We start from the raw sequence: 24,922 nt of genomic DNA, 5'->3' as shown, positions 1-24,922 counted from the left end.
AAAATGTCACCAGTCAGCATGACAGGACTATAGCCTTGCAATTTATGTTAAAATTTTTTAGGGACAGATAGAGCTTTCTTTTGGTGGTATATAAAATCACCACAGGGGGAATTTTTACTGTATAATGAAAAAAGTACAGTAAATTTAAAAAAACAGTAAAAAAAAAACAAAGTTTCCCTATGTTATGTTATAAAACCTTTATTCTTACCCATATTTTTGGTAAAATATAAAAGTCGGGGTCACGTCGGGTAAATAGACACCAAACATGTCAAGCCTTAAAATTGCGTTTGCACGCAAAATCGCAGAAAATTACCACACTGAAAAGTGGCCATAGGCGATGCTTGAAACGCTTTTACCGCTCATCAGTTTAGTGTTATCAGTAATTAATGGCCCTAAAATTATTGCTCACACTCCGACGTTCGCGGTTATATGTAACATGTGCGGCACAATAGCCGCAATCGTTGTTTTCGCACGTAGGCACACCCGACGCATATCTGCATGTGTATGTGGGGGGCGGAGGACTTAAAACATTTTTTTTTCTTTTTTAATTTTTTTAATGCTTCTTTATTTATTTTTTAATGCTTTTTTAATTTTTGTATAACTTTTTTTTTTTACACAACTTTATTGCTATCACATCGGGGGGCCCCCTAAGTGATAGCCAATTTACATGACAGGTCCTCTTTATGAAGACATCAGGGGTCTCCAAGACGGGCCGGGAAGCTGCTCGTCGGGCTCCACCGCCCTCTTGCCACAGACGAGCAGACGAGTGGATTTTTCAAGCCTGTATATATATATATTAGCTGCTTACTTCCTAAACCTGCTGTAGCACAGCACATAGTAGCGCTTCATAATGCGTTGTGGTGTCCTGCAAAGCAGGTGTGTTGTGGAGATGTGTTTTAGTACTTTTCAAAATTAATGACACAATGGTGTGAATCCAGCCTTAAGGGATAACAACTGTGATTAGACAAAGTTTCCTAAACCGCAAATTGCAATCTCTCTCAAGATCTATTGACTAAGAATTAAAACGACAGATCAACACCTGGCAGAAATTGGTCAGTTATCATTTTATATCTGTGGCCAATGACACTAAACCAATGACAAAAGTGTTTATGTTGCAGCAAAACACTGCACTTTCTATCCCTTAGAGATCCCATTGCAAATGATTTTGCTTCATAAGTGTGTCCATTATTTATTTGCTTGTTTATTTCATACTAGCATAAGAGTTTTTCTACATAAGGAGCTCTTTAAAAGGCACAACGCATTTTATATAATGTAATTATTTATAGAAATGTAGCCACATTTAACATCTGTTTTGTAAATAGACACAAAGATCCTACGTGTTCTACTAGGATCTTTGTGCTCTCACCTTGTCTTTAGAAGTTTTCTTGCAGCTTTTCAGCTCAGAGCGTAGCTCAGACACTACAGATTCCAAATTTGCTATGTGTTCCTCATGCTTTGTGTTCTGTTGCCTAAAAATGAAATTATTGTAAACAAAATGAGAGTTGAAAGCTATGATAAGCAATTGAAGCTCAAATTCATCCAGAAAAAAAGTGTTTACATTGCAAGATTTCCCTTCTATTCCTCATCCATTGATAATGTAAAATTTTGGATTTACCCTTACTTTAAGTACTGGTAACTGGGTTTCTGTTCGAGCAAAAATCTTGTTTTTAAAAAAAATTTCCTTGCATATAATGAAATATTCTTTGCAATGTGAAATTCACTTTGTTTCATTTTATTTACTAAAAATAAGCCAACATTTTCTTTGCAAATTGAAAATTTATTTGAAAGAAGAAATTTACTCCTTTTTGTAAATCATCCCCATTATGTTTCAATATTGAGCCTTGTTTCTCTTTATTACATTTTGAAACTCTGTTTCTAACCCTTCAACACTCTATCCAAACAGGCTGTTCACTTTGCCAAGGAGCCTTCCCTTTGCTTCCTGAATGAGGTGAAGTTCTTCTGAATTTTATCATCCAACCATGTGCAAGCATAAATACTATTTTGTTTTTTTCCATGCACATTATTAGGTATATTTGTAAAGTGAATTTTCTCTACATTCACTGAACTAATGGAAAATTCTCTTCCAAAATGAACAGCCTATTTGCCTTTATTAAATTAACCCGGTAGGGTCCAGAACGCCAGTAATGTCTTTGACATATGGAAACAATTTTGGTGCATCAGCAATCATCAATGTAGCCCACAATGCAGATACACATCTTATGGATCAGGGAAGATAACAGTTAAATTGATTTTTTTACTATGTAAAATAGGAAGAAAATCATCTTGGACTATAGAACATGAAAAAGAACGTTGGGGTTTCAGGAAGAAGTAGTGAGTACTGGGGACCCAACACAAAGCATGCAGAATCTCTGGTCTATGTGTACCTTTATTCCCTATGAATTAGAGTATTTACAACAGTTTCAGAGGCAGTTGCAAATATAAAAGGGATATCAAACACTGTACAAAAATAAGCAAATCCAATACAAATATCACATAAATATCACTTATCTTTTAACTAAATAAGATAAATAATTAACAAAACTGTGTGCTTTTAGCAAAGTACAGAAGCAGACTTCATGTCAGCCTGTACAAGTCTTTAAACATCCTCAGTCATTAAAATTTATGTAAATATACTGCAAATTCAAGTGTGAATATTTATAAAAATCAGCTATACCCCTAATGCTCACAAGTTTTAATACATCATAATTAGGTGGCTCATAAAATAAAAAAACTTTGCCCAAACAGTCATGAATGTGAATCTGGGCAACTTGAGTCAAATCGTTCCCAGTTTGCTTATCTCTAAGCTAAGCGAGTAGAAAGTTACACATAGCATATTTTATAGAAACTGTATTTTTTGCGTTAGAAAAACATAGACCGTATACGCAACAAAATATTTTATAATCCCAGGCAATGCATTTTCTTTCATTTTGGATAGAGTGTGGAGGAGTTAGAACTTCTGTTAGCTGAGGTCTCATTGTTGAGATTTTGTCAATTCCTGTTCTTGTGATAACGTTTTCACCAGACAGGAAATTAGGGAAAATCTGCAATGGAAACACATACAGAAATGAAAAGCAGGCAGGGGTTATAGCCGGTACTCGGCGATACTTCCCTTATCAAGAAACCGGCTTCCGGGGCAATCAGGAAGGCGGGCCGGGTGTCATGCTGTTTGGCCGGATTGATGCTGATTGACTGGGAAACCGGCTTCCCAGCCAATCAGCATCGGGCTGGCTGTTTGGCCGACTCGATGTTGATCGGCCGGAAAGTCGACTCCATGCTGTTTGGCCGTATCGATGCCGATTGGCCGGGATGCTGGCTTACCACCTAATCAGCATTGGCCAGGAAGCCAGCTTCCCAGGCAATCAGCATGGAGTCGGATTCCCGGCCAATCAGGAAGGTGGGAGGCAGATCAGAAGCCTGCTTCCCGGCCAATCAGCATCGAGCCAGCCAAACTTAAATTATTGAATGCATACTTTAAGAAAAAAAGTATAATGTTTGTGTTTAACACATGATTTTAATAGTAAAAGAAAAATAAATACTGTAGTGTTTCCAGTTGATCCTGCATGGTCTTGGCATGGTTCGTAGCAGTGTTCATTTCATGGCTCATTGCTGCCATCTCCTGTTCATGCTTCTTAACAAAATGATCACACCTAAATCCAGAAGAAAACAAAACATCAGACATTGCTAAGAAGCAGTATGCTGTTATCTGCATAATTACAATCTCAATACAAATTAGTAAACTAAATGTGAGATTGTAGTCCATCACAGGAGTGAGCTTGGAGCGGTGGTTACTTTACAACACCTACAGGGACCATGGGGAACAAAAATAGCCACCCTCCAGATATGATTTGAGCATCTACAGCTGAGGATTTTTCAAACAAATTACTTTTTCGTTAATAGTTAAGGTACTTGAATGCATTTTTAAGATTTAACTCTTGAATTTAGTCTCACTTTATCATAAAATATAAGAAGAAAGAGGAAGAAACGTTGTGCATGCATTATCAACGGTAATAATACTCGCCTCTCTTGACACTGTTTTAAATTGTTCTCTTTATCTCCTAATTCCTTTTTCAAAACATCAGTTTGGTCTTCTGTCTAAGGGATGCAAAAAACTGCAGTCAATGTTTGTGGTCTTTTAAAGTACACTTGTGGCAAGGCTATATCCATTCAAATATTCATATATTCTTAGCAAGCAGTAAATTAGTTTTAACCCTTGCCCTGCCACTGCGGTTTTTTTGGACATGTTATAATCCACATTTTAAGCCTGAAATTTACTTGAAACCTATGAGAGTTATATACTTCCTGAAAGCAAAAATCCTGTAGAATAAAATGGTGGCGATTTTACATCACATGACATTAGCGCAACTCTTTATAAAACCTAAGAAATACACTTAAAGTTCATTTCCACTTTTGTAAGTGATTAGAATTTATTGTCGTAATATAGTGGGGAACAGTGATGATTAGGCATTTTCATGACTCACATTGCAGGCTTTCTTAATTTTTTTAATGAACTTTTTACTAGGCCTGAATCCCAGAATGTAAAAATGTTCTCCAACAGAATTTTAATCTGACCACGGGGTCGGATTGCAAAGCAGGCTGTAAACAGCTGCCCCCTTCCCTGTGATTCTGTGTAACGCATGGTATGTTTACAATTATTTTACTTAACTTCATTGCTATCACATAGAGGGGCTCACATCCCCCCCCATGTGATAGCATATTAGTGGTGATAGGTTCTCTTCAAAGTGACATTAGGGGTCTGTTAGACCCCTAGTGTCACCTTTGCACTTCATCTATTGAAGGAACAGATCATGCCTGAATAGCTTCTTCCCTGGCTTCTTCATTCAGCGGGGAAGAAATCGATGAACAGACAGGTCCGTCTCTCTGCTTTCCATTGACACCTGCAGTACCAGTCAGAGGCCCGCAGGAGGGACAGCGGAAGCCCAGAAAGCAAGGAGGGGGGACCAATTCCACCAGCTGGTGGAAACAATCTGGCGGTCAGCTGCCAGAATCACTTTCAGTGTAAAGTTGACAGTCGGCTTTTCACAGGTAAACAGAGTCCCGGCAGCTATAGCCTGTTTACAGCACCATAATGGATATAGCGCTGGCAGCAAAAGGGTTAAAACAGGCACTCACTGACATCTGTAGCTGCAGGTACTGTGGCGCAATTAATCCGCAAAGTTCACAGAAGAAGCACTGAAGTCATTCAAGCAAATCTTACCCCTCTCAGCAGTGACATGCTAGTCTTCCAGCCTTCTAATCTCTGAGAGAAGAAAGCAAGGTGAGATGAACTGCCAATTGCCACTTTAGTGCTTCTGCTGTGAACATTAAAGATGGATTGCTCTGCAATAAAAAAAAACAAAGAAAAGAAAACATCAAACCTTTTTAGGCGGTAAAGAATGGTAGGTAAGTAAACAGCCTGCTCTTTTGCATTACATTAATATTTATATAAATACACATACAGAGATAGAGTACATATAGAAAAATATATTTTCACACAAGTGTTCTACTAATAAAAATATTTTATATGGAATACTGAGTAAATTAACACATATTTATGTTTAGCATCAACAGGTTAACTTACAGTGTGAAGTTTTGTTTTGAGAGAAGAAACTTCATCAGCCAGCTCCTGACACATCTCTACCACAAATGTTCCAAGGTTGCTAAGATCACAGTTCGGAGATATTTCCTTTCCAGAAGAATTGATATATGTTAAGATGGCTCCCTGGATATCCTGGTGTACATGATCACGCTTCTGCAACATTTCTTTTAGAATGTCAATGTAGGCATGGGCCTGCTTCAACATCTCCTCTTGCACCCCATTGGCAGTCTCTAGTTCCTGTATTCTACCTTGAAGTTGTCTATTCCCCTCTTCTTGTTTTTTTGATTCATTACATCTGCAAAAAACAGTTAAACACACGAAACGATAGTATGCTAAAAACTCAGAACTCCAGGCAAAAAAAAAAGACACTGCTTAAGTATATATGGCAACTGTTCCAGTATTTAAAAGACCTGTCACCCTTTTGAGGCACTCTTGGGAAGCACAGCAACGCCACATAGGCACTAAGGTGATGAAACTGGGTATCTTTGCTGCAGTGCGGTGGTGCACTACAGCAATCCAAGCCAAATAACTCTAAAGCCTAAAGATGAGCCTGCACACTAAATAAAAGATGCCTGGCCCCACACATCGTACCCTTAGAGGAAGTTGGAAGTGACGAAAACACATCGGTGGGCACTGCAGGACACACTGGCACCATGAGGAAGTGTTCTAGGACACGGCTGACAGTACTAAACGGATTTAAAAGGCATATGATACGAATATTTATGGAAGTGCAATCATAGTTTTCTTAATAAATGTGTTTTTAATACTACACAATGGGGAGCATAGATGTGTTCTTTTGAGTACCTATGGAGGAACATCGGGCATAAGAAGAAAGAGCAGTGTAGCTGGTAAAAAGAAAGGTGCTTAACCCTTTGGATACCGAAGGATTAGAGTGGTTTTCTGGCAAGAATATGTGGCTCATCTGAAATAAGGTGGCCATTGAAAGTTGGTGAGTGCGGATATATATCCTTAAGCATGGTGGAATTATGGGTTTTGTTGTCTGTGAACAAAGACGGAGGTGTATTCTATATACGTTTTTTTATAAAAAGGACTGCACAAAAACTGTGAAGGGATTGAAGTCACAAAGAAGTCGCTTTATAATTTGCAGAGGAATCTGGAAATCACTATTGTAACTGATATTATATTCACGTGAAAATGTACATTGTCATCTGAATACAGGTGGGAGGTTTGATGGTATATTGATTTATATGTTTAATGAGATTTCATTAGATTTAGCCAATATAAAGCGCAGTGCAATATATCTTTATTATAAGAAGTAAACACTGCCCAACATGACAGAAACCTTGGCAGCAGACCAGGGCACTGTACCTAAGGTCTGTGGTAATATTTAGCATTTCATGAAGGGTTTGAAAGGAAGATACACCTGTGTCGATGGGCTTTTGTTCAAGTCATATGGGATTACACTCCCATACAAGTGCATGAGAATTCCAAACCAGCTTGAAGCAGGTCAAATGCAGGTCAGGGGGAGGAGAACTGCGGGTCAAATGCACCTGTCAATGAATGTCTAATGATCTAAGAAATATCTCATACTGATGTCATCAAAACCAAGTCCAGAGCCCGTTGACACCTTGGGCTATTTTAATTGGAGAAGATGGTGCCATGGACAATTTCATTCTGTGTTTAGGAATTAGTTCTGCTTTAGGGCCTGTGTCAATAGGCTTTGGACTTGTGTTGATGACACATGCTTGTGGGGTGATCAGGTGCTCTCCTATAGAGTCCGCCTAAGCTCCCTATCTCTACAAATAGGCTTATAAGGGTGAAACGTGTCGAGGCAGTGTGCACCTAAGCCAGAACTAGTGGCAATGGTATTGCCTCAGTAAAGCTGTTCTTATGGCAGTGACACCATCAGTGTGTGGCCTAACCTTTTTTTTCGGATTTGGCATGCCATATTTATCTCTTGCTTTTTCAACCCTTTTCCCACTGGCAGAAATGTGGACAAATGCCAAAACAAAAACATTTCTACTAGATGTTCTTCTGTATCCAGCATCTGTTTGAAGAAGCCCAGGAGAAAATAACTACTTACCTAATATCCATCTCAGCATTCTTTTTTATCAGTTCCTGGACCTTCAGGTTCAACTCATTGATTGATTGACTGACAAAGTGTTGATGGTGCCTTTGTGTACTATCAATCTAAGAGGAAAATATAGCTCAGTATTACTACAGTACATCTGGTTAAGTACTGCTAGCAGAAATTAGCAGCACAAATTCACTGCAATTTCACAAATTCACATATTTCACCAATTACTCATAGGTTTAACTCAATGCAACTCACAGCGCACTAATGGTGTTTAATTTCAGTTTTACTTCCTACAGTTGCAAGGGGACAGACAACTAAACAACACTTCCATGATATACAGTGCTTCCTGCATATACTATGTCAGATATTTACTACTACCACTTTCCCAGGGTTGCTTTGTGATTTCACAGTAGAACGAACAGAGCATTGTCACCCTATGACAGACTGCAGCATACTGTATAATATGTAATTTTTTGACATTGGTTCTATTTCAAACAACTAACCTCATGCTGCTAACCCAGTCCCATAGCTGAGATGAATTTAAATCACTAGAGGTCTCTGATGCTGTTTTCCACACTCAGGAACCAGAAGACTGCAACATCTGTTAGTACCCCAGTCTCCAACTAGCAGCTCCAGAGTCACTCTCAGCTAGGCCCCATTCACACTTGCGAATGTGGCTGGATCGTATGAGTCTCATAAACTCCTCTGTGAGACTTATGCAATTTCATGTACTAATCACAGTGGCACTATGGCACTATGGCACACCTTGCTTAAAGCACTTTCTTTAGCCTATAAGAAACAGTCCCTACTATGAAAGTGCCACTCAGTTGTGCTTACCTCTCTGACCAGAAGTTCCTAGTCCTTCCCTGGTGTCGGTGGGATGGAATGCAATGTATTCTATTTGGATAAGCTAATCTCGACAATAAATAGATATGAGCACAAACCATCACAGAAAATTACATGCAATGTGTGAAGCGGCCCTTAGTGGATGAATATGGGAAAAGCCAAGTGGTTTATGTGATGGACCCCCTGATACCCTGACTGGATATCTCCATCTTAAGGCTGTTCCCTGGGTGCAGGAACAGAAGCCAGTGAATATAGGAGTCCGTCAAAGTTTAAGCGATAACAGATAACCACCAATACATGGTACAAAATCTAATACTAAGGTACAAGGATCAGTATCATAAAACACAATGGGGTTAATTAACAACATTTTCACTTTGCAAAGAAATGTTTGCTTATTTTTGTGAACGAAATGAAACATCACATTGCAATGAACACCCAATTATATGCAAGGAAAATGTAAATAAAAAACAGGATTTTGCTTCAATATGATTAAAGTCAGTACAACTTTACCTCATTCACTAAGCTAAGTGAGTTCTCTCTTAGCAAAGTTAATTTTTTACTTACCCTAGGAAAAGAAGTAAAGTTGTGCTAATCATCCAATCATGTGCGAGCATCATTTTCCATGCACATAATAGAGAATCCTTTGCAAAATCTAAAATAAGTTACGATTTACTTTGCAAAGTGAACTTTTACTTTGAAAGAGAAAATACTTTACCCCTTTAGTAAATCAAGCTTATTAAATGCTATGATATTGACCCTTGTAACTCATTAACTAAGATAAGTGAAAATTCACTTTGTAATCTGCAGTGTGGTTGGTTTTAACACCAAGACTCTACATAATTAATAAATAACTTACTTCTTCTGGCCTTTTCTGTGCATTTATGAATAATGAAGAATAATCATTCAGCAATGTCTTTACTGGTTGCTTATCCACCAGGCAGGTGGATCCATCCAGACCCTTCTGCATCACACTGCATTGTGTTTCTAAGCCACCTTCCCTTTGACTTGTCTGACTAGCAACCAGACGACTTTTTAATATTTGAAGGGGCGCAGACGATAACACATTGTTGTTACCCCTTAATGAACTGGAAGCATGTGATACTAAAAAAAAAAAAATGGAAAGTGTTAGAGTCCATTTACTCACATACAGAATCATGCACAATAACTGACCAATAATGATGAGAAAGAATGTTAACTTCTGTTAAAGCCCAACTAGAGGCAAAACTTTTTAAGTCTTGGAGAGAGTAGTGGAGGGCTATAATCACTTTCAGTTTATTATTGTTATATGCTATATATTTTCAATCACTTCCTGTCTTCAAGGCCACAGAAGAGGAGAGGGCAGTGTCTTTATATCCGTGTTGAAAATATTTCCCTATTCAGTTATCCAAGCAGGGTGTAAAACAAATCTCCCCAGTAAGGTTACAGTCAACAATACAATAGAACAGACGTTTTAACCCTCACTATCCAAAACTAATAAGGTTTATGAGGTCAGTGTAATAGATTGGTAAATATCCTGCTCCTATGCATATATTAATTTTGTTCTGAAAAGGAATGAGATAGCTTCTTTAAAAAAAAAAATCCACCAGCTCACCAAGTGGGCTTAGGGGTGTATACCTAAAAAGGCCCTCCCAACTTTTACACTGGCAGTACTGAATGCATACTAGTGCTGGTATCAGAATGATTGTGGTGCTGATATCTGTGAACACACTACAGATATGCACATAGTGAAGGCAGACAGCATTCACGGTTCTACTAGCACTGCTTAGATGGCACAATCCCTCAGGGATGTGGAAAGATATATAAATAATCTACAACTACCTACTTCTTGTCTCTTATTTGCTAGCTATAGCAGAGGTACTGGCCACTCCAGCTGTGGCGAAACTACAAATCCCATGAAGCATTGCACAACTCTGATTAGCTGCAGTCACTGTTCGGTCAATAAAAAAAAATCAACTTTTGTTCACTGGAGGGGTACTAACAAGGCCATCCGCAGCTCAAATTTCAGCCAAGTCAGGAGGACTCGGCTGAAATTCAAGCAGAGTATGGTCAGCTTGACCATGTATTGGACTGAGGCTGTTTGCAATAGTGTAACCCTGGCATTGGGGATTCTGGGGGTACATCCGGTAGCAGATGTATGGCCTTTTGCAAGAGTGCATAGGGCTCTTAGGTGATAGTGCCCATAGTCGTTAAAGATTTAAACCTAAAATTGGCTCTAGTGATGTTTATTCATTTATATTACTGTTGTGACCACATTATAGTCATTTCCTTTGAAGGATTTAATATATCCTTCAAATGCAGAATTTGTTTTTGGCACAGAAACGGGTAAAATAAATGATAAGATCACCAGTGTTAAAACTGAGATATTCACACTCATACATGAAGCAAGATTTGAAACGTTGCAGCATAACAAGAAGAACATACATCTGGAGATGGCATTATTGTCATTGACTGTGTTCTTGTGGCATTTTTCATGAGAAGACAAGGACAACTGGTTTATTGTATGCTGTGTAGCTTGTTCCACCTCTTTTTGCAATTTCTGGATTTCTTTAGTTTGTTCATCCAGCTCTGCCCTACGAAACAAAAAAGTCATGGTTACATTTCTGCCAGAAAGTAATGCGTGATGTATACATGTATACACAATCAAGAATATGATACTTGACAAGAAATTGGTATAAAGTAGAACTATAGCCTCATTCAAACCGGGAGTGTTTCTCCATACAGCGTGAAGAGTTGGTTATCAATGCACCAGGAGCTGAAGCATGCTGGCAGCTCATTTTTGGAGACGCAGGAGCTGAGCACCCTCATATACTACTCCCCTGGAGCTCTGAGTTTTGACATCCGCACACAGAATGTATACGGCCTGGGACGCGGACATGGTGGATTCAGGTCCATACACGGTCTGTGTGCGGCTGTCAAAGCTTGGCAACTGCCGGAGCTGCAACAACGCACTACTCCACCCACTAAAACGCAGCGCTTTAGTGGACGGGCTAGCGTTAACAGCTCTAAAATATAATTTTTATAATAATTTTATTTTACAAGAATGGCACGGCACAGCACACAGTTGAGTCAAAACATACCATTATTTCCTATACTGTATAATACAGTATTAGATTGCACGCTTGGCTCACCAAGTTTGTATAATAGGTTCTTTATTATCACATAACTCAAGCAATTTACAGACTGCTAACACTCTTTCTGAGGCATATTTATTTGCATTAGTCATAGTTTTATTGTAAGTACCTTAATGTTAAGAGGTTTCTGCTCGCCATTGCCCTGGCAACATCTGAAAAAGAAAAGACATTTTGTTACATGTTGATCACTGGTTACAAGTATGGATGACAGCGGGAAATGAGAAAAACTGAAGCCTGTAATCTACCATCTGTTTGGCACCCTCCTTCAGCATCCTTTTGTATGTCCCTAGTTTTCTGCAGTCACAGGACCAGTGCACAAATTATTTTTATTCAAGTGACAGGAAAAGAAATGATTGTTTAAACATACACTAAATATCCACTGTCTACCTATTCTGTATGTAGCCAATGGTTCCGTTAGTGTCCGTAATGCAAAATGGCTCACCTAAAGAATAAGATTTCCTAATACAGGACATAAATGCATCAATCCAGTCGTTCACTGAATCAATTGTCTCTGTCTCCAGAAAGATTCAGTGCAACATCCTCTCTCCTTGATGTATAAGACCTTAATCCAACCGGAGGAAGACTTCTTCGCCCCCCTTTGTTGGGACGTGGGAACCAGATCTGAATCTTCTTCTAACAAGCAAAAAAGTGACACCCTGTACTTTACTTACTACGCCTCCATCTCCAGCAAAATACAGGGAAAAAAAAAAAAGATTATCTCCCGCTGGTACACAGTGCGCACGGTATTACATCAAATGTTTGCTCAGACCTCCCAAGTTGGCGAGGAGATGGGAGACCTAATACATATCTTCTGGTCCTGCCAGAGGAGTTGCCACTTCTGGACAGAGGTAGGGAATCATATCAAACAGCTTACAGGAGTAGATGTTCAAGACAACCTGGCTGCCTGTCTCCTACATGTCTTCGGCCTCGCTAGGAAGCGTTTCAAGAATTCGCTTTTATTCCACTTGCCTAATTTCGGTGAAATTGTGCATTCCGGCAAGACAGGGGACTAAATACAATCTGTTAAAAATAATTACCTTTTTATTGCCGTCTGTCCTGGAGATACAACAGGAAGTGAAAGGAAATCTTTCAAATATGAGGCGAAATCCAACCTTTGTCTGTTGCCAGCAAAACTCCTGCCCCCACTGAGGAATTTCCTTTCATCTTTTTGTTCCAGAGGCAATAGTCACCAGCACCAGGTTCACTTTATTGTAGTACTTTCCAGTAGCAAATGCTACCTCTCTTCCTCTTCCTTGCCACTCCGTTCAGCACCTAGGCCTAGGGGAAGGTTGGTGCCTTTTTTATGATAAAATACCAGCCTAAAGATCTACAGTATATCCAAATAATACCACTGGCAACCAGTCTCATTTTTATAAAAATATGACACATCCTACAGCACACAGGCATTTACATTCAGAGGACACACATTTATTTATTTTTTTGCAATATCAGTATTGTAGCAAGTATTGTTAGAAGAGTGTGGTAGCCACATGGTGGAATTTTAAATCCTGTCCTGTAATTTCAGAGACATTCTTCTTACATGTAATGCAATGATGTCCACATGTAATTGCAAATTGCAAATTGTGATCTGGAGATCTGCTATCTAGCCAATCAAGGTGGCTTAGTGAACAGTAACTTATAGGAGTCTATTACAGGCCCCTGACAAATCCTTAGCATACATGGGCCATAATAAAAAAAGCTTTAAAGGAGAACTATGAGGTGAGTGATTTTCACTCAGCCTCATAGTTCTAGCCGACCTGTGACAATGGAACTGTTACACGTCGGCTCAGTAGATTGGGAAGTGAGCGAACACATACCGGCGTTCGCTCACTTCTCGATCCTGTCACGGCTCTCTGCCGTGACAGGGGAGGGGCTGGATTCCCCCCTCCCCGCTCCGATCCTCCAGCGCTGACTGGCAGAACGGACGGGGAGGGGATGGGAACAGCTGGCTCTGCCTCTAGATAGGCAGAGCCAGCTGTCACTCACGCAGCTGGGCGGATCCAGACATAATTGTCGGGATCCGCTTCAGCTGCGGCGTCTCAGTATACCGCGAGTTGTAGCTCGCTGTATACTGAGCCTAGGGTGACGGGAGGACGCTAGTTTGTGTTGTCCCGTTACCCTAAGGAGAACTATGGGAAAAAGCCCTAACCCCATAGTTCTCCTTTTAAAAGCATGGCAACTCAGAAATATGGAAGCTCTTAGCACATGTCACACAATGCTCTAACAATATGCAAAGGGTTACAGAAAAGTTACATAGTTACATACCTTTGTGTGTGTATATGAATCCCTGTGTGGTCTAGTTTTTAAGAGTACCTGTATCCCTGTATGTTGTGGTCTCTGAGGAAGGTATCTAAATGCTTTTTGAATGATTCAATACTCTTTGGTGATACCATTGCTTGTGGCAGTGAGTTCCAGATGTTAACCGCTCTAACGGGAAAAAAGTCCCTACGTCCCTTGTGGTTAAATCTTTTCCCCATCAGTTTTAGTTGGTGGCCTCTAGTCCTTGTTACGGAGTTTACAGTAAAACGTTTATTGCAGATGTTGCCATCACCCCTAAACATTTTGTACATCAAAATCATGTCTCCTCTTAGACTCCTCACTTCTAGTGTGAACAAGTTTCAATTTAGTAGCCTTGTCTCATAGCTCAGGTCCTCCAGACCCTTAATTAGTTTAGTTGCCCATCTCTGGACTCTCTCCAGCTTAAGGACATCCTTTCTGTGGATGGTGACCAAAACTGGACCGCATACTCCAGATGAGGCGGAACCAGCAATCTATAAAGTGGCAAAATGATTGCTTTGTCTCTACAGTACATTCCCCTTTTAATACAAGACAGTACTCTGCTCGCTTTGTTTGCCGCAGCCTGGCATTGCAAGCTATTGTTCAATCTGTGGTCCACTATGACCCCCAGATCTTTTTCCATTTCTGACATACTCATTAATATGTATTCCTCTTGCCTGTTTTTTTACCCTAAAATTATTATTTTATATTTTTCAACATTAAACCTCATCTGCCATGTAGTTGCCCACTCCCCTATTTTATCCAGGTCCCTCTGCGTTGCTATAGTGTCTACGTCCGTGTCTATGACCCTCCCAATTTTAGTATCATCTGCAAACACATGGCTATTAACACCTTCCCCGATATTGTTAATAAACAGGTTAAACAGTATTGGGCCTTGCATAGAACCTTGAGGCACGCCACTCTCAACCATGGACCAGTCTGAAAAAGAGCCAATTATCAATACTCTCTGGGTGCGGTCCTATAGCCAGTTCTCTATCCATGTACACACCATTTCATCTATGCCCATAGACCTCAGCTTGTGTACTAAGCGTGTACGTGGTACTGGGTCAAAAGCTTTGGCAAAATCCAGATACACTACATCCACCGGCCTCCCTCTATCCAGATCTCTACTCACCTCTTCATAGAATGTCAGTAGGTTGGTCTGGCAAGAACGGTCATTCCTAAATCCATGCTGATTATCACTTATAATACCATTGCCACAATCAAAATCCCCTAAATAGTCCTTTATCATTCCCTCTAACAGTTTGCATACTATTGATGTTAGACTGACTGGTCTGTAGTTCCCAGGTTGGCATCTTGAACCTTTTTTTGAATATTGGTACTACTGTAGCCTTCCGCCAGTCACTTGGTACCTTACCAGTTATTATGGAGTCCTTGAAAATTAGGAATAATGGTCTCCCTATAACCTGGCTGAGTTCTTTAAGTACCTTTTGGTGCATGTTATCTGGTCCTAATGATTTATTTGCATTATTTTTTTAAGCCTTTGTTGTACCCCAGTTACTGTCAACCACTGCGGTGTTTTACGCACTGAGCAACTCACATTCTTATCTCCATTAAACCCGTCACTCTCCTGAGTGTATACCGAGGAGACAAATCAATTCAATACCTCAACCTTTTTCCATGTCTTTCGTGACTAATCTCCCGTTTTCGTCTTTTATTGGCCAACCTGCTCTTTCTTTACCCTTTTACTGTTTATATACTGGAAGAATTTTTTGGGGTTCTTTTTACTGACTGTGTCAATATGCTTTTCATAATCTATTTTAGCCGCCCGGATTTCATGTTTACATCTCTTGTTGCATTCCTTGTAGTTCTGGAATGCCAATGCAGTCCTCTCCATCTTCTATTTTATAAATGCCAGCTTCTTTTCTTTGATGTGTTGTCTTACTGTTTTATTTAGCCGTGCAGGCTTAGTTCTTGATCTTTTATTTTTGTTTCCCAATGGCATGCATTTTGCAATAGCATTGTGTAATGTGTTCTTAAAACAATCCCACTTCTGGTCAGTGTTCAGTGTTAGAAATATGTTGTCCCAATTAGTGTTGCATACTATCTGACGCAGCTTATGGAAGTTTGCCTCTCTGAAGTTTAGTGTTCTTGTCAGACCAACATACTTCTCTTTTCTGTATCCAACATTAAAAGTGATCATCCTGTGATCACCATTACCCAATGTATCCCTAATCATTATGTCCCCAACATTATTAGAGATTATTAAGTCTAGTATTGCATTCTTCCTGGTTGGGACATCAACCATCTGATCCAAGAAAGTGTCCCTTAACAGGTTCAGAAAACGGCCAGCCCTTATAGAATGCGAGGTTCCGGGGGCGTGGTCTGGCCGCTTGATCTGTGAGCGGCGGCGCCGGATCTAACGAAAACCACGAATTACCTCATATATAGCATCGTCAACCTGCCGGTATAGTCCCGATCGGCTTCCGAATGGCTACAGCGATGTCCAAAGATAAAAATAAGTCCAAAGGCCATAAGAAACTGACGGATTTCTATCCGAGGCCTGGACAGAAAAAAAGTCAAAATGGCGCCGGTGGGAAGTGCGTCACAGTGCCCCCTATCACTCCTTCTCCCTGCAGCACCGACTCTGACATGGAGGAGAACTGCAGCAATGATAGAAATCGTATGCAGGATTTATCTAAGAGACCTGCCAGCTCACCCTTAAGCTTTCCTCACACTAAAGCACCAGTGACTAAAAAACAATCTATAGTATCTGGTCCAGCCAGCCCAGTCATCACTCCATTACAGGATCTTCCTGCTACTGACACCCCAGCTTCTGAGACTTACATTAAGAATGTGTTAATGTCACTGAGATCAGAATTTCAGCAGGACATCCAGTCCTCTCTTTCTGGATTGCAATCCCAAATATTTGAATTGGGTTCTCGTACTGACAAAGTGGAATCTCTCTTTAATGACTATGCCTCTGCTCATAATGACGCCCACCTCCTGGAACTTGCTACTTGATCCTGATCCTCAAGATCCTGTGATTTCTATCAGAATGCACACAGTCAGGTTACCTTGTTCTTTTTCGTTTGTTATCATTATTGTGTGATAACTGTTCTCTTAGCTTGGTACAAGCACAATTTGGTTTTTATTTATGTATTGTTTTGTTTGTTATGTGATTACCAGCTGTTTTGGTATATTCTGATTATTTCTCTTATTGCTACTAAGCTCACATGCTTCCAGGTCTGGTGCACTTTCTACTGCCTTCAGTTCCTTTTTATTATTCCGCTACATCTCTGGGCATTATATAGTCACAAATGTCCTTAAAAGTTACCTCACTTAATGCTAAAGGTCTTAACAGCCCAAATAAAAGGGCTATGCTTTGGAAAGAGGCGTTATCCCTACATAGTGATATTCTCTGTGTGCAGGAGACCCACTTTTGTATAGATAACCCTCCTATCTGCAAGCATCGTGAGTCCCATTATTTTTTTGCTCACTCTGATAAAAAAAACAAGGGTGTCATGATAGCCATTGCGAAATCAGTCGCCTTCCAACAACATGATTTGCTGGTTGACTCAGATGGTAGGTTCATTGTTTTAGTAGCTACGATCAATGGCTGCCTTTTAACCATAGTAAATGTCTATGCCCCTAATACTTACCAGAAAAAATTTCTCTCTGCAGTGATGAGGTCAGTCTCTGACGTGCTGCAATTGTCACCTTATCATATGCGGTGACTTCAATGAGGTACTTGACCCCACACTTGACTCCTCCAATACTAAACGGAAACGCAACACTTACCTCCCCTCTTTCCTCCGCTCTAATGATCTACATGATGCCTGGAGATGCGTACATGGCAGTGAGAAAGATTACACCTTTTTCTCTTATACGCAAAACTCTTATTCCAGACTGGACATGTTCTTAGTGGACAAAACCTACTTTTAAACATGTTTTAAAAGCTGACATTGGTTTAATCACGTGGTCTGACCATGCTCCGGTTTCACTATGCATATTTCCTGCAACTGCCCCCCGCCTCTCCACATCATGGAGCTTGAATTCTAGTCTCCTTTCCCATCCTGAACGTAGACTCTATGTCCAGACTGAAATTGATGCATTCTTTGACATTAACACCTTTTCTGCTAGTAACCACACAGTAGTGTGGAATGCGCATAAAGCCTTCATTAGAGGGCTACTGATGAAATTGGGAGCACAAGAGAAAAAGAAACGTAACAAAACACTACTCTCTCTATTAGCCCAAATCTGAACCCTTGAAGAGTCTAAGAAAAAAAATCCAGCTCCGTCTGCCTCTTCCACTTTAAGATCCCTTCGCCACGAACTGAGTTTGCTCTTAACCTCACAATATGATTTTAAGATCAAACGACTTAAGTTGAAATACTACTCTCAGGGCAACAAAGCAGGTACATTTATAGCCCAACAATTTAGAAGGAGGCTTCTAGAATCCCTTACATGACCAACCACGCGGGTAGAAGGCTTTCCAACCCTCTTGGTATAGCCAACCAATTTAGTGACTTCTACTCCTCATTATACAATCTAAAGGACTCCCAAACCTCCCTGCCGCCCACCACCTCTGACATCCAATCCTTCTTGGACTCAGTAAAGTTACCCTCTATTTCACCCGAACTAACACACTTCCTACAATCCCCGTTTGAGGTTAAGGAGGTCTTGAAAGTTATTTTGGACTTGCCTCTACATAAAGCCCCGGGCCCTGATAGATACAGTGCGGAATATTATAAAACTTTCTCTTCCATCTTGGCCCCTCACTTATGTATCATTGCTAACGAAGCGGCAGCTGCGGGTTCTTTCCCTAAAGAATCCCTTGAAGGCACCATCATTACGATTCCTAAACCTGACAAACCTACGGATGACCCAGCCAATTTCCGCCCTATCTCGTTACTCAACACAGACGTTAAAATTTATGCTAAGCTTATTGCTAATCGACTATTACGGGTGCTTCCTGGTCTGATTCATCCGGATCAGGTGGGATTTGTGTATGGCCGACAAGCTCCAGATGGGACTAGGCGTATGATTGATCTTCTACAAATCGCAAAGCGATCGGGAGAGCCTTCTCTGCTTCTTTCCTTTGATGCAGAGAAGGCCTTTGACTACGGTTGGAATGCTCCGTCCGGGTTTCATGGCAGCAGAAACCCGGACACAAGATGTCAGGCAGACAGGGGCAACCAAAATTAAGATAGGGACTACTAGCCCACCCTCTGAAAATAGTCTCAACTGTGATATTTACATATGAATTTACATTTACATAAGCAAGGACTTGTTCTCCCCAAAAAATGTCCGCGTGTCGCTCGAGTGTGTTCGGGTTTTGCTTGAAGAAAAGGTGGCGACCCTACCTTTGACAGAGTACATTGGGGGTACATGAGAGCTGTATTGCATAAATTCGGTATTGTGGGTTTCTTGGACTCAGCCATTGATGCTCTGTACTCACAACCCAGTGCGAGAGTAAGAACATCGGGACTACTGTCCAGTTTTTACCACCAAACTTTTTCAAATTACTAATGGTACTCGACAGGGCTGCCCTCTGTCCCCCTTGATCTTTGCACTATTGATGGAGCCCTTGGCTGCTGCTATCCGTGAGAGTACCGATGTATGCGGAATATCTGCTGGCCAACAAACACACAAAATAGGGTTATATGCAGATGATGTCATAATCTCTATGGCTGATCCCCTGACCTCATTACCAGCGGTTATGGAAATCCTCATGAGATTCAGCAAAGCTTCCTTGTATAAAACCAATCACTCTAAATCCCACATGTTGGCCATCAATATTCCGTCTACTACTAAATCCATTATTACTGCTAACTCCCCATTCTCCTGGGCTCCCTCTCACACCCTCCCATACTTGGGAATTACCCCTAGCTCCAACCTCTTTAATTATAGCTATACTCCACTCCTGCTTAAAGTGTCCAGGATATGCAGGGAATTGAACAGACCTACTGTTTCTTGGGCAGGAAGGATTAACCTTCTTAAAATGTTTGTTCTTCCTCATATCTTATATGTTCCGAGCTCTGCCTATTCCCCTTTTGCCTTCTTATCTAAAAAAACTGCAGAATATCCTTGAGACTTTTATATGGAATGGTAAGAAACACAGAATATCAAGACTCTGCCTTCACACACCTAGAGCCTACGCAGGTAAGGGAGCCCCTGATATCGCTAAATACTATAGAGCAAATTTGTTGGCTCAAGCTAAGTTCTGGTGGTCACCTCACCCTGACAAATTATGGTCCCAAATTGAAAGTGCTGCCTTACATAAAAACCTCAAACTTCTATTATGCTCCTCCATTCTCAACAACCCCCCCACTAAAGGTTTCCTAGACACAGTTACAGCAACACTACGCGTCTGGCATTCCTTTGGCTTTCCGTCACGTCTAGGTAGCGAATCCCTTCTTAGACACATACCTTTGCTCACTTTGGAGCTTGTCTTAGATGACATGCAACTTCTGAGCTGGGAAAGTTTGGGGCTTACCCATATGAATGCTTTATATGCTGATCACCACATACTATCATTTGATGAGCTGCGTAGCAAATATGCCCTTCCAGCCCGAGATTTCTACAAATACCTCCGTATAAGACATTATCTGCAATCTGTAAGTGTTACTGGAGGAACCCTTCTTAGGAGAGGCATACAGTTTTTTTGCGCTAGTTCTTTGCCCAAAAAGGGGATCTCCTTCTTTTATAATCTACTTAGTGAACCCATAACTCAGGATAAACTACCATCTATGAAGTGGTGGGAGGATGAATTACACTTTTCCATACCCCCGGAACACTGGTATAAAGTGATCTCTTGGCCCTTGAAAACGTCAAAATGTCTGAGCCACTGGGAATCCCTCCAGAAAATTTTACACAAATGGTACTTTACGCCACAGAAGCTCACCAATATGTATCCTTCATCCTCACCGCTTTGCTGGAGGGACTGTGGGAATGTGGGCTCCTTGACACACGTCTGGTGGTCTTGTATCTCCATCAGATCCTTTTGGGGTAACGTCTTCACCTTAATTTCTGAAGTTACTCAGCTCCCCTGTATTGGGTCCCCACAATTTGCCCTCTTGGGGATAGGAATGGATGATTGACCTACAGATTGTAGAACTGTAGTCTCCCACATTCTTATCGCTGCTCGTCTAGCAATAGCACGGGCCTGGAAACAATCGGATCCTCCTTCACTTAGTGTGGTTGTACAAATATTAAACACGCATGCCCACTTTGAATTTTTATTTGCCAAAGCTAATTTGAAAACTCGCACCTTCACCTCACAATGGGCCTGTTGGTTGACAGACACCAGATGCCTGACTCAAGTGACATGACCCCATCTATTGCTCCTGCAGCGACAACTACAGATTCCTGAGTCTGTTTATTACGTATCAGACCTTTGCGATCATTACATATTTTCTTGCGAATATGCGAGGAATACAACTTACACCTACTACCCTATGTCTACGTTGTACCTGGACTTTCTACTAGGAGATATGCTTATGTAAGCCTTCCATTACCTGTTACCTTACTATCTATCTGTTAATGATGCAATGTCATCTCATGCTGATTGTTTTTACATACAATTGTTTAATTGATGATATAACACACACCCACAATTAGTTTACGACTAGCATTTAGGGTCATTCCCGGCTCCTTGGAGATGTGTAGCTGCCAAGCGTGAAATAGCCCCTGCCACAACTGATCGGGTCTGGAGGGAGGGGTGTTGGTCATAGTTTGTCACACCAAGCCTTTGTCACACCAAGCAGCCATGATGTTACACTGATACCCCCTAATGTTTTCCAAAGCCTTAATAAAAACATTTACACTAGTAATAAAACACTACCACACTACATTTCAACGCTCCAGCGATGGTATGTCCCTCGGCATCCTATTGCCCAATACACTGTATAGAAGGTAATGACTCACAGGACTTTAGGTTGCAGGAGGGGGGGAATGAGACTGAAGGGACCAGTCTAAGAACAATCCGGAATCGTGGTTCGGGTGAGTATAACTTTCCCCCCCCACTAGACAAAACGAGCACTTAACCCCTGCAGTGCGAGGGTAGCCCCATTGCAAGGGTTAAGATTTGATTTGCCTGGTGTTCTTCTTTAAAGCAGTCTTATTTAGAGAAGAACTCTGGGCAAAATGTAACCCTTGCAGTGGGCTACCCCCCAAGCTACAAGGGTTTTTAGGTGCTAATATAAAAAGCTTATACTCGCCAGAACCACAGAGCTGGCCAGCTGTCACAAACCTCCCTACAGCCTGTCTCCTTCAGCGATAATACGTCCCTTGACTTCCTCAGGTTCTATACACTGTGCATAGAACAAGATGACCGGAGAATCCTTAGACAGCTGCAGTGGAGGGGAAGCCAGGCTGGAAGGTCGGGTGAGTATAACTTTTTTATTTTAGCACCTAGACAAAAACGGCCAGTTAACCCTTGCAGTGTGACGGTAGCCCCACGGCAAGTGTTAATACAAGTTCTGCTCAAAGTTCTTCTTTAAACATCTTCCCCTCACCTGCTCCCTCTTACACAATTGCAGGTAAAATTTCTTCTTTAAACAGTAAACACCTTTTTTAATTTTTTTATGGCTTCACGTCCTTCATTCTTGCCTAGGCAAGGCTGACAGAATGTCTACGTCACACATCCCATGAGGCATACTGCGAGATCCTGCGCATGCACAGACATACCGTAGGTCTTGTTCCCGTCCCAATGCTGGTTCTCGTTTCGAGATGGCAGCATGGGCCCTGAAATGCGGCGGGGGGATCAGTGGATAACGGCAGCTGGGCAGGCGAGCTTGCAATCTGACCTCAATCCAGTGCACAAGTTAAGTGGGGGTTAAATGCAAATTAAGCCCTGGGGGGATAAAGATCCTCTTAAAACACAAAGTACCTCGAACCAAAGCTGGCCATGCACTACTGTATTTTCTTTGCTCAAATTGCGGGCTGAAGAAAATATAACAGATTCCTCCATCAACGCTTGCAAGTATGAATGGAGGAATCCTTAGCTGTTTTCATGGTATTCTGACAGCGGCTGGAGGCTGCTGTCCGAATACCCAAACAGAGCTGATTGGCTGCAAGCTCCGTTCGGCTGAAGATTTTCCATCTGGATCCTTCCATCTCCACTTTGAAGGATGCCAGCCGAAAGGTTGGCAACAGTGGAACCCACTGTGCGAATTTTGCCCGTTATATCAAGAATCGGACAAAATTTACATACTGTAGTATATGGCCAGCTGAAGGGTCACCATACATGTTACAATCTGACCATACAACAAGCTTCAGATTACCAGAATTATGCAATAAGAGGGAATAGCTAAACTATCAAATTCATTTGTATTCAATCAGCAGACCCTTGTATTGTTAGATCTAAAGGAGGTTGTACAATCTGATTGTAATGTGTGTGCTGAGCTTTCAACTAGACTGGCTTGGAGTAGCAGATGTATCAGGTGACACCTGAAGGGAGACAGCTGCAAATTCTGCATTGATACAATAAAAGTACATTAAAAGTAACAAAAACAAACACAAATAAAGTATGGGACTGATGATAGTGGGCTGCTTTCACTACAGCCAGTAACTTTGCAGTGCCCCCGTCACCAGCCACCAGCTCGATCCCCCTGTACAGGTGCACAGGATAGTCATTTGATATCCAGGCACGCCATTCTTCTGCCGCCTTTCGGGCACAATGCAGAACAATGCTGCCAGCGATCAGCCACATCCCCGCACACAGAAACATGAAGGCTCACCGGTGATGATTGGGTCACTCCGATACTCGGACCGAACCAGGGCTCCTTATTGTCTATGGCAGTAAGGGGGGAGATGAAGTGCCCACCCCCACTCCAGCTTGCACGGTCGGTTTAGAAAAGACGCTTCTCTGTTGCCATGGAGACATCCCAAGCCTGGAGGGTGGAAATCGATCCGCCCATCCCCACTCACTTTGTTCTACTTCGGCTGTAGTTCTCAGCCTCCCTCTAACTTCCACAACTGGAAATGGTTCAGGTTTTACATGGATGACTTTTTACAGGTAGCTAGTATATCTTGCTGCCATCTGATCACGTGCTTGTATTATGTATTTTTATTTATTGCTAAAAAAGTAAATAAATAACGTTCATCTGTTGCAGAAAACTAAACATTCAGCTTCCCCTGTCCCTGTATATTTACCTGGCTGCTGGAAACTCCCTTTACAGTCCCTGTGATGTCACCCACGGAGCCAGGGATGGAATACAGCACCCCATCTCACCTGCTTCCAGAGCCGTCCCTATGGTAATTGTTGCCTGAGGTGATTTAGTTCTAGAAGGGGGGTGCTGACAGGTATTGGTCACTCGCTGGTTCACTTGTCGTCCGAGGGGTTGTTGTGTGGCGGCGGATGCCGGACCACGCTGTCAGGAGCTCTGGAGTCTCGCTCAGCTCACTGACATCATTGGTTGCCAGGAGCTAAGCGGGACGCAAGCCACAGCGTGCCACTCAGCTGTTAGCAACCTGGGATGCTCTGGCCCAGTGGCGTAACCAGAGTTATGGGCTCCCGGGGCAGACATTTTTTTTACGCCCCCCCCCCCCCCACACACACACATATCACCCAGGGAACGGCAATATCTGGTTGTTGTACAGGGGCAATGAGGGCATGCTGGGACTTGTAGTTCCCTAGCTGATATGTTATGAAGCTGTATTCCACCTGAAAGTACTACAATGACATTATAGAACTAAGAATAGAACATAAAATAAAACTTTTTTTTTTTCTAATACTCACCTGATTCCTGGATCCACCAACAAGTGCAGCCTCCCGTCTCCCATGCTGTTAGAAGTTGCATACAGCGTGTGCTGGTTACTACTTAAACCGGCGCGCACAGTGTGCAGCTTCTAAGAATATACGCTATTAGCGTAGCTGTCACTCTCCTGCTGCCCATTCAATGCGCATGTTTGGCGTGACATGCCAAATTAAAATGGCCACACCAAGAAGCATCGTGGCCACAGCAATATGGATGGTTCCTGTTTTTAACACCCCTTTGCCCTGTTTGAACCTAGAGCAGAATGACAACAATGACAGCATGAATTCAGGGGTGGGCAAACTCTGGCTCT

The 24,922-nt window shown here is 41.6% G+C and overlaps 1 protein-coding gene across 1 annotated transcript in view; it reads right to left on the bottom strand.

Moving 5' to 3' along the window:
• The window catches only part of CCDC158 (coiled-coil domain containing 158), a 52,538-nt gene extending 28,889 nt beyond the window's left edge, over nucleotides 1-23,649 (bottom strand). The window contains exons 1-9 of the mRNA XM_018576176.1: nucleotides 23,593-23,649; nucleotides 11,721-11,763; nucleotides 10,902-11,050; nucleotides 9,337-9,581; nucleotides 7,641-7,747; nucleotides 5,579-5,891; nucleotides 4,019-4,092; nucleotides 3,537-3,647; nucleotides 1,367-1,469 (exon numbers count right to left, since the gene is read on the bottom strand). Coding sequence (XP_018431678.1) covers nucleotides 1,367-1,469; nucleotides 3,537-3,647; nucleotides 4,019-4,092; nucleotides 5,579-5,891; nucleotides 7,641-7,747; nucleotides 9,337-9,581; nucleotides 10,902-11,050; nucleotides 11,721-11,749 — 1,131 coding nt within the window. The 5' untranslated portion in view covers nucleotides 11,750-11,763; nucleotides 23,593-23,649. The remainder of the gene's footprint in view (nucleotides 1-1,366; nucleotides 1,470-3,536; nucleotides 3,648-4,018; nucleotides 4,093-5,578; nucleotides 5,892-7,640; nucleotides 7,748-9,336; nucleotides 9,582-10,901; nucleotides 11,051-11,720; nucleotides 11,764-23,592) is intronic.
• Between the last annotated feature and the right edge of the window lie 1,273 nt (nucleotides 23,650-24,922).

This window comes from Nanorana parkeri, unplaced genomic scaffold (assembly GCF_000935625.1).
Source record: "Nanorana parkeri isolate BGI_ZX_2015 unplaced genomic scaffold, ASM93562v1 scaffold59, whole genome shotgun sequence".
NCBI classification, from domain to species: Eukaryota; Metazoa; Chordata; class Amphibia; order Anura; family Dicroglossidae; genus Nanorana; species Nanorana parkeri.
The sequence above is the reverse complement of the archived record's forward strand: the minus strand, read 5'-3'. Positions and strand labels throughout refer to the sequence as shown.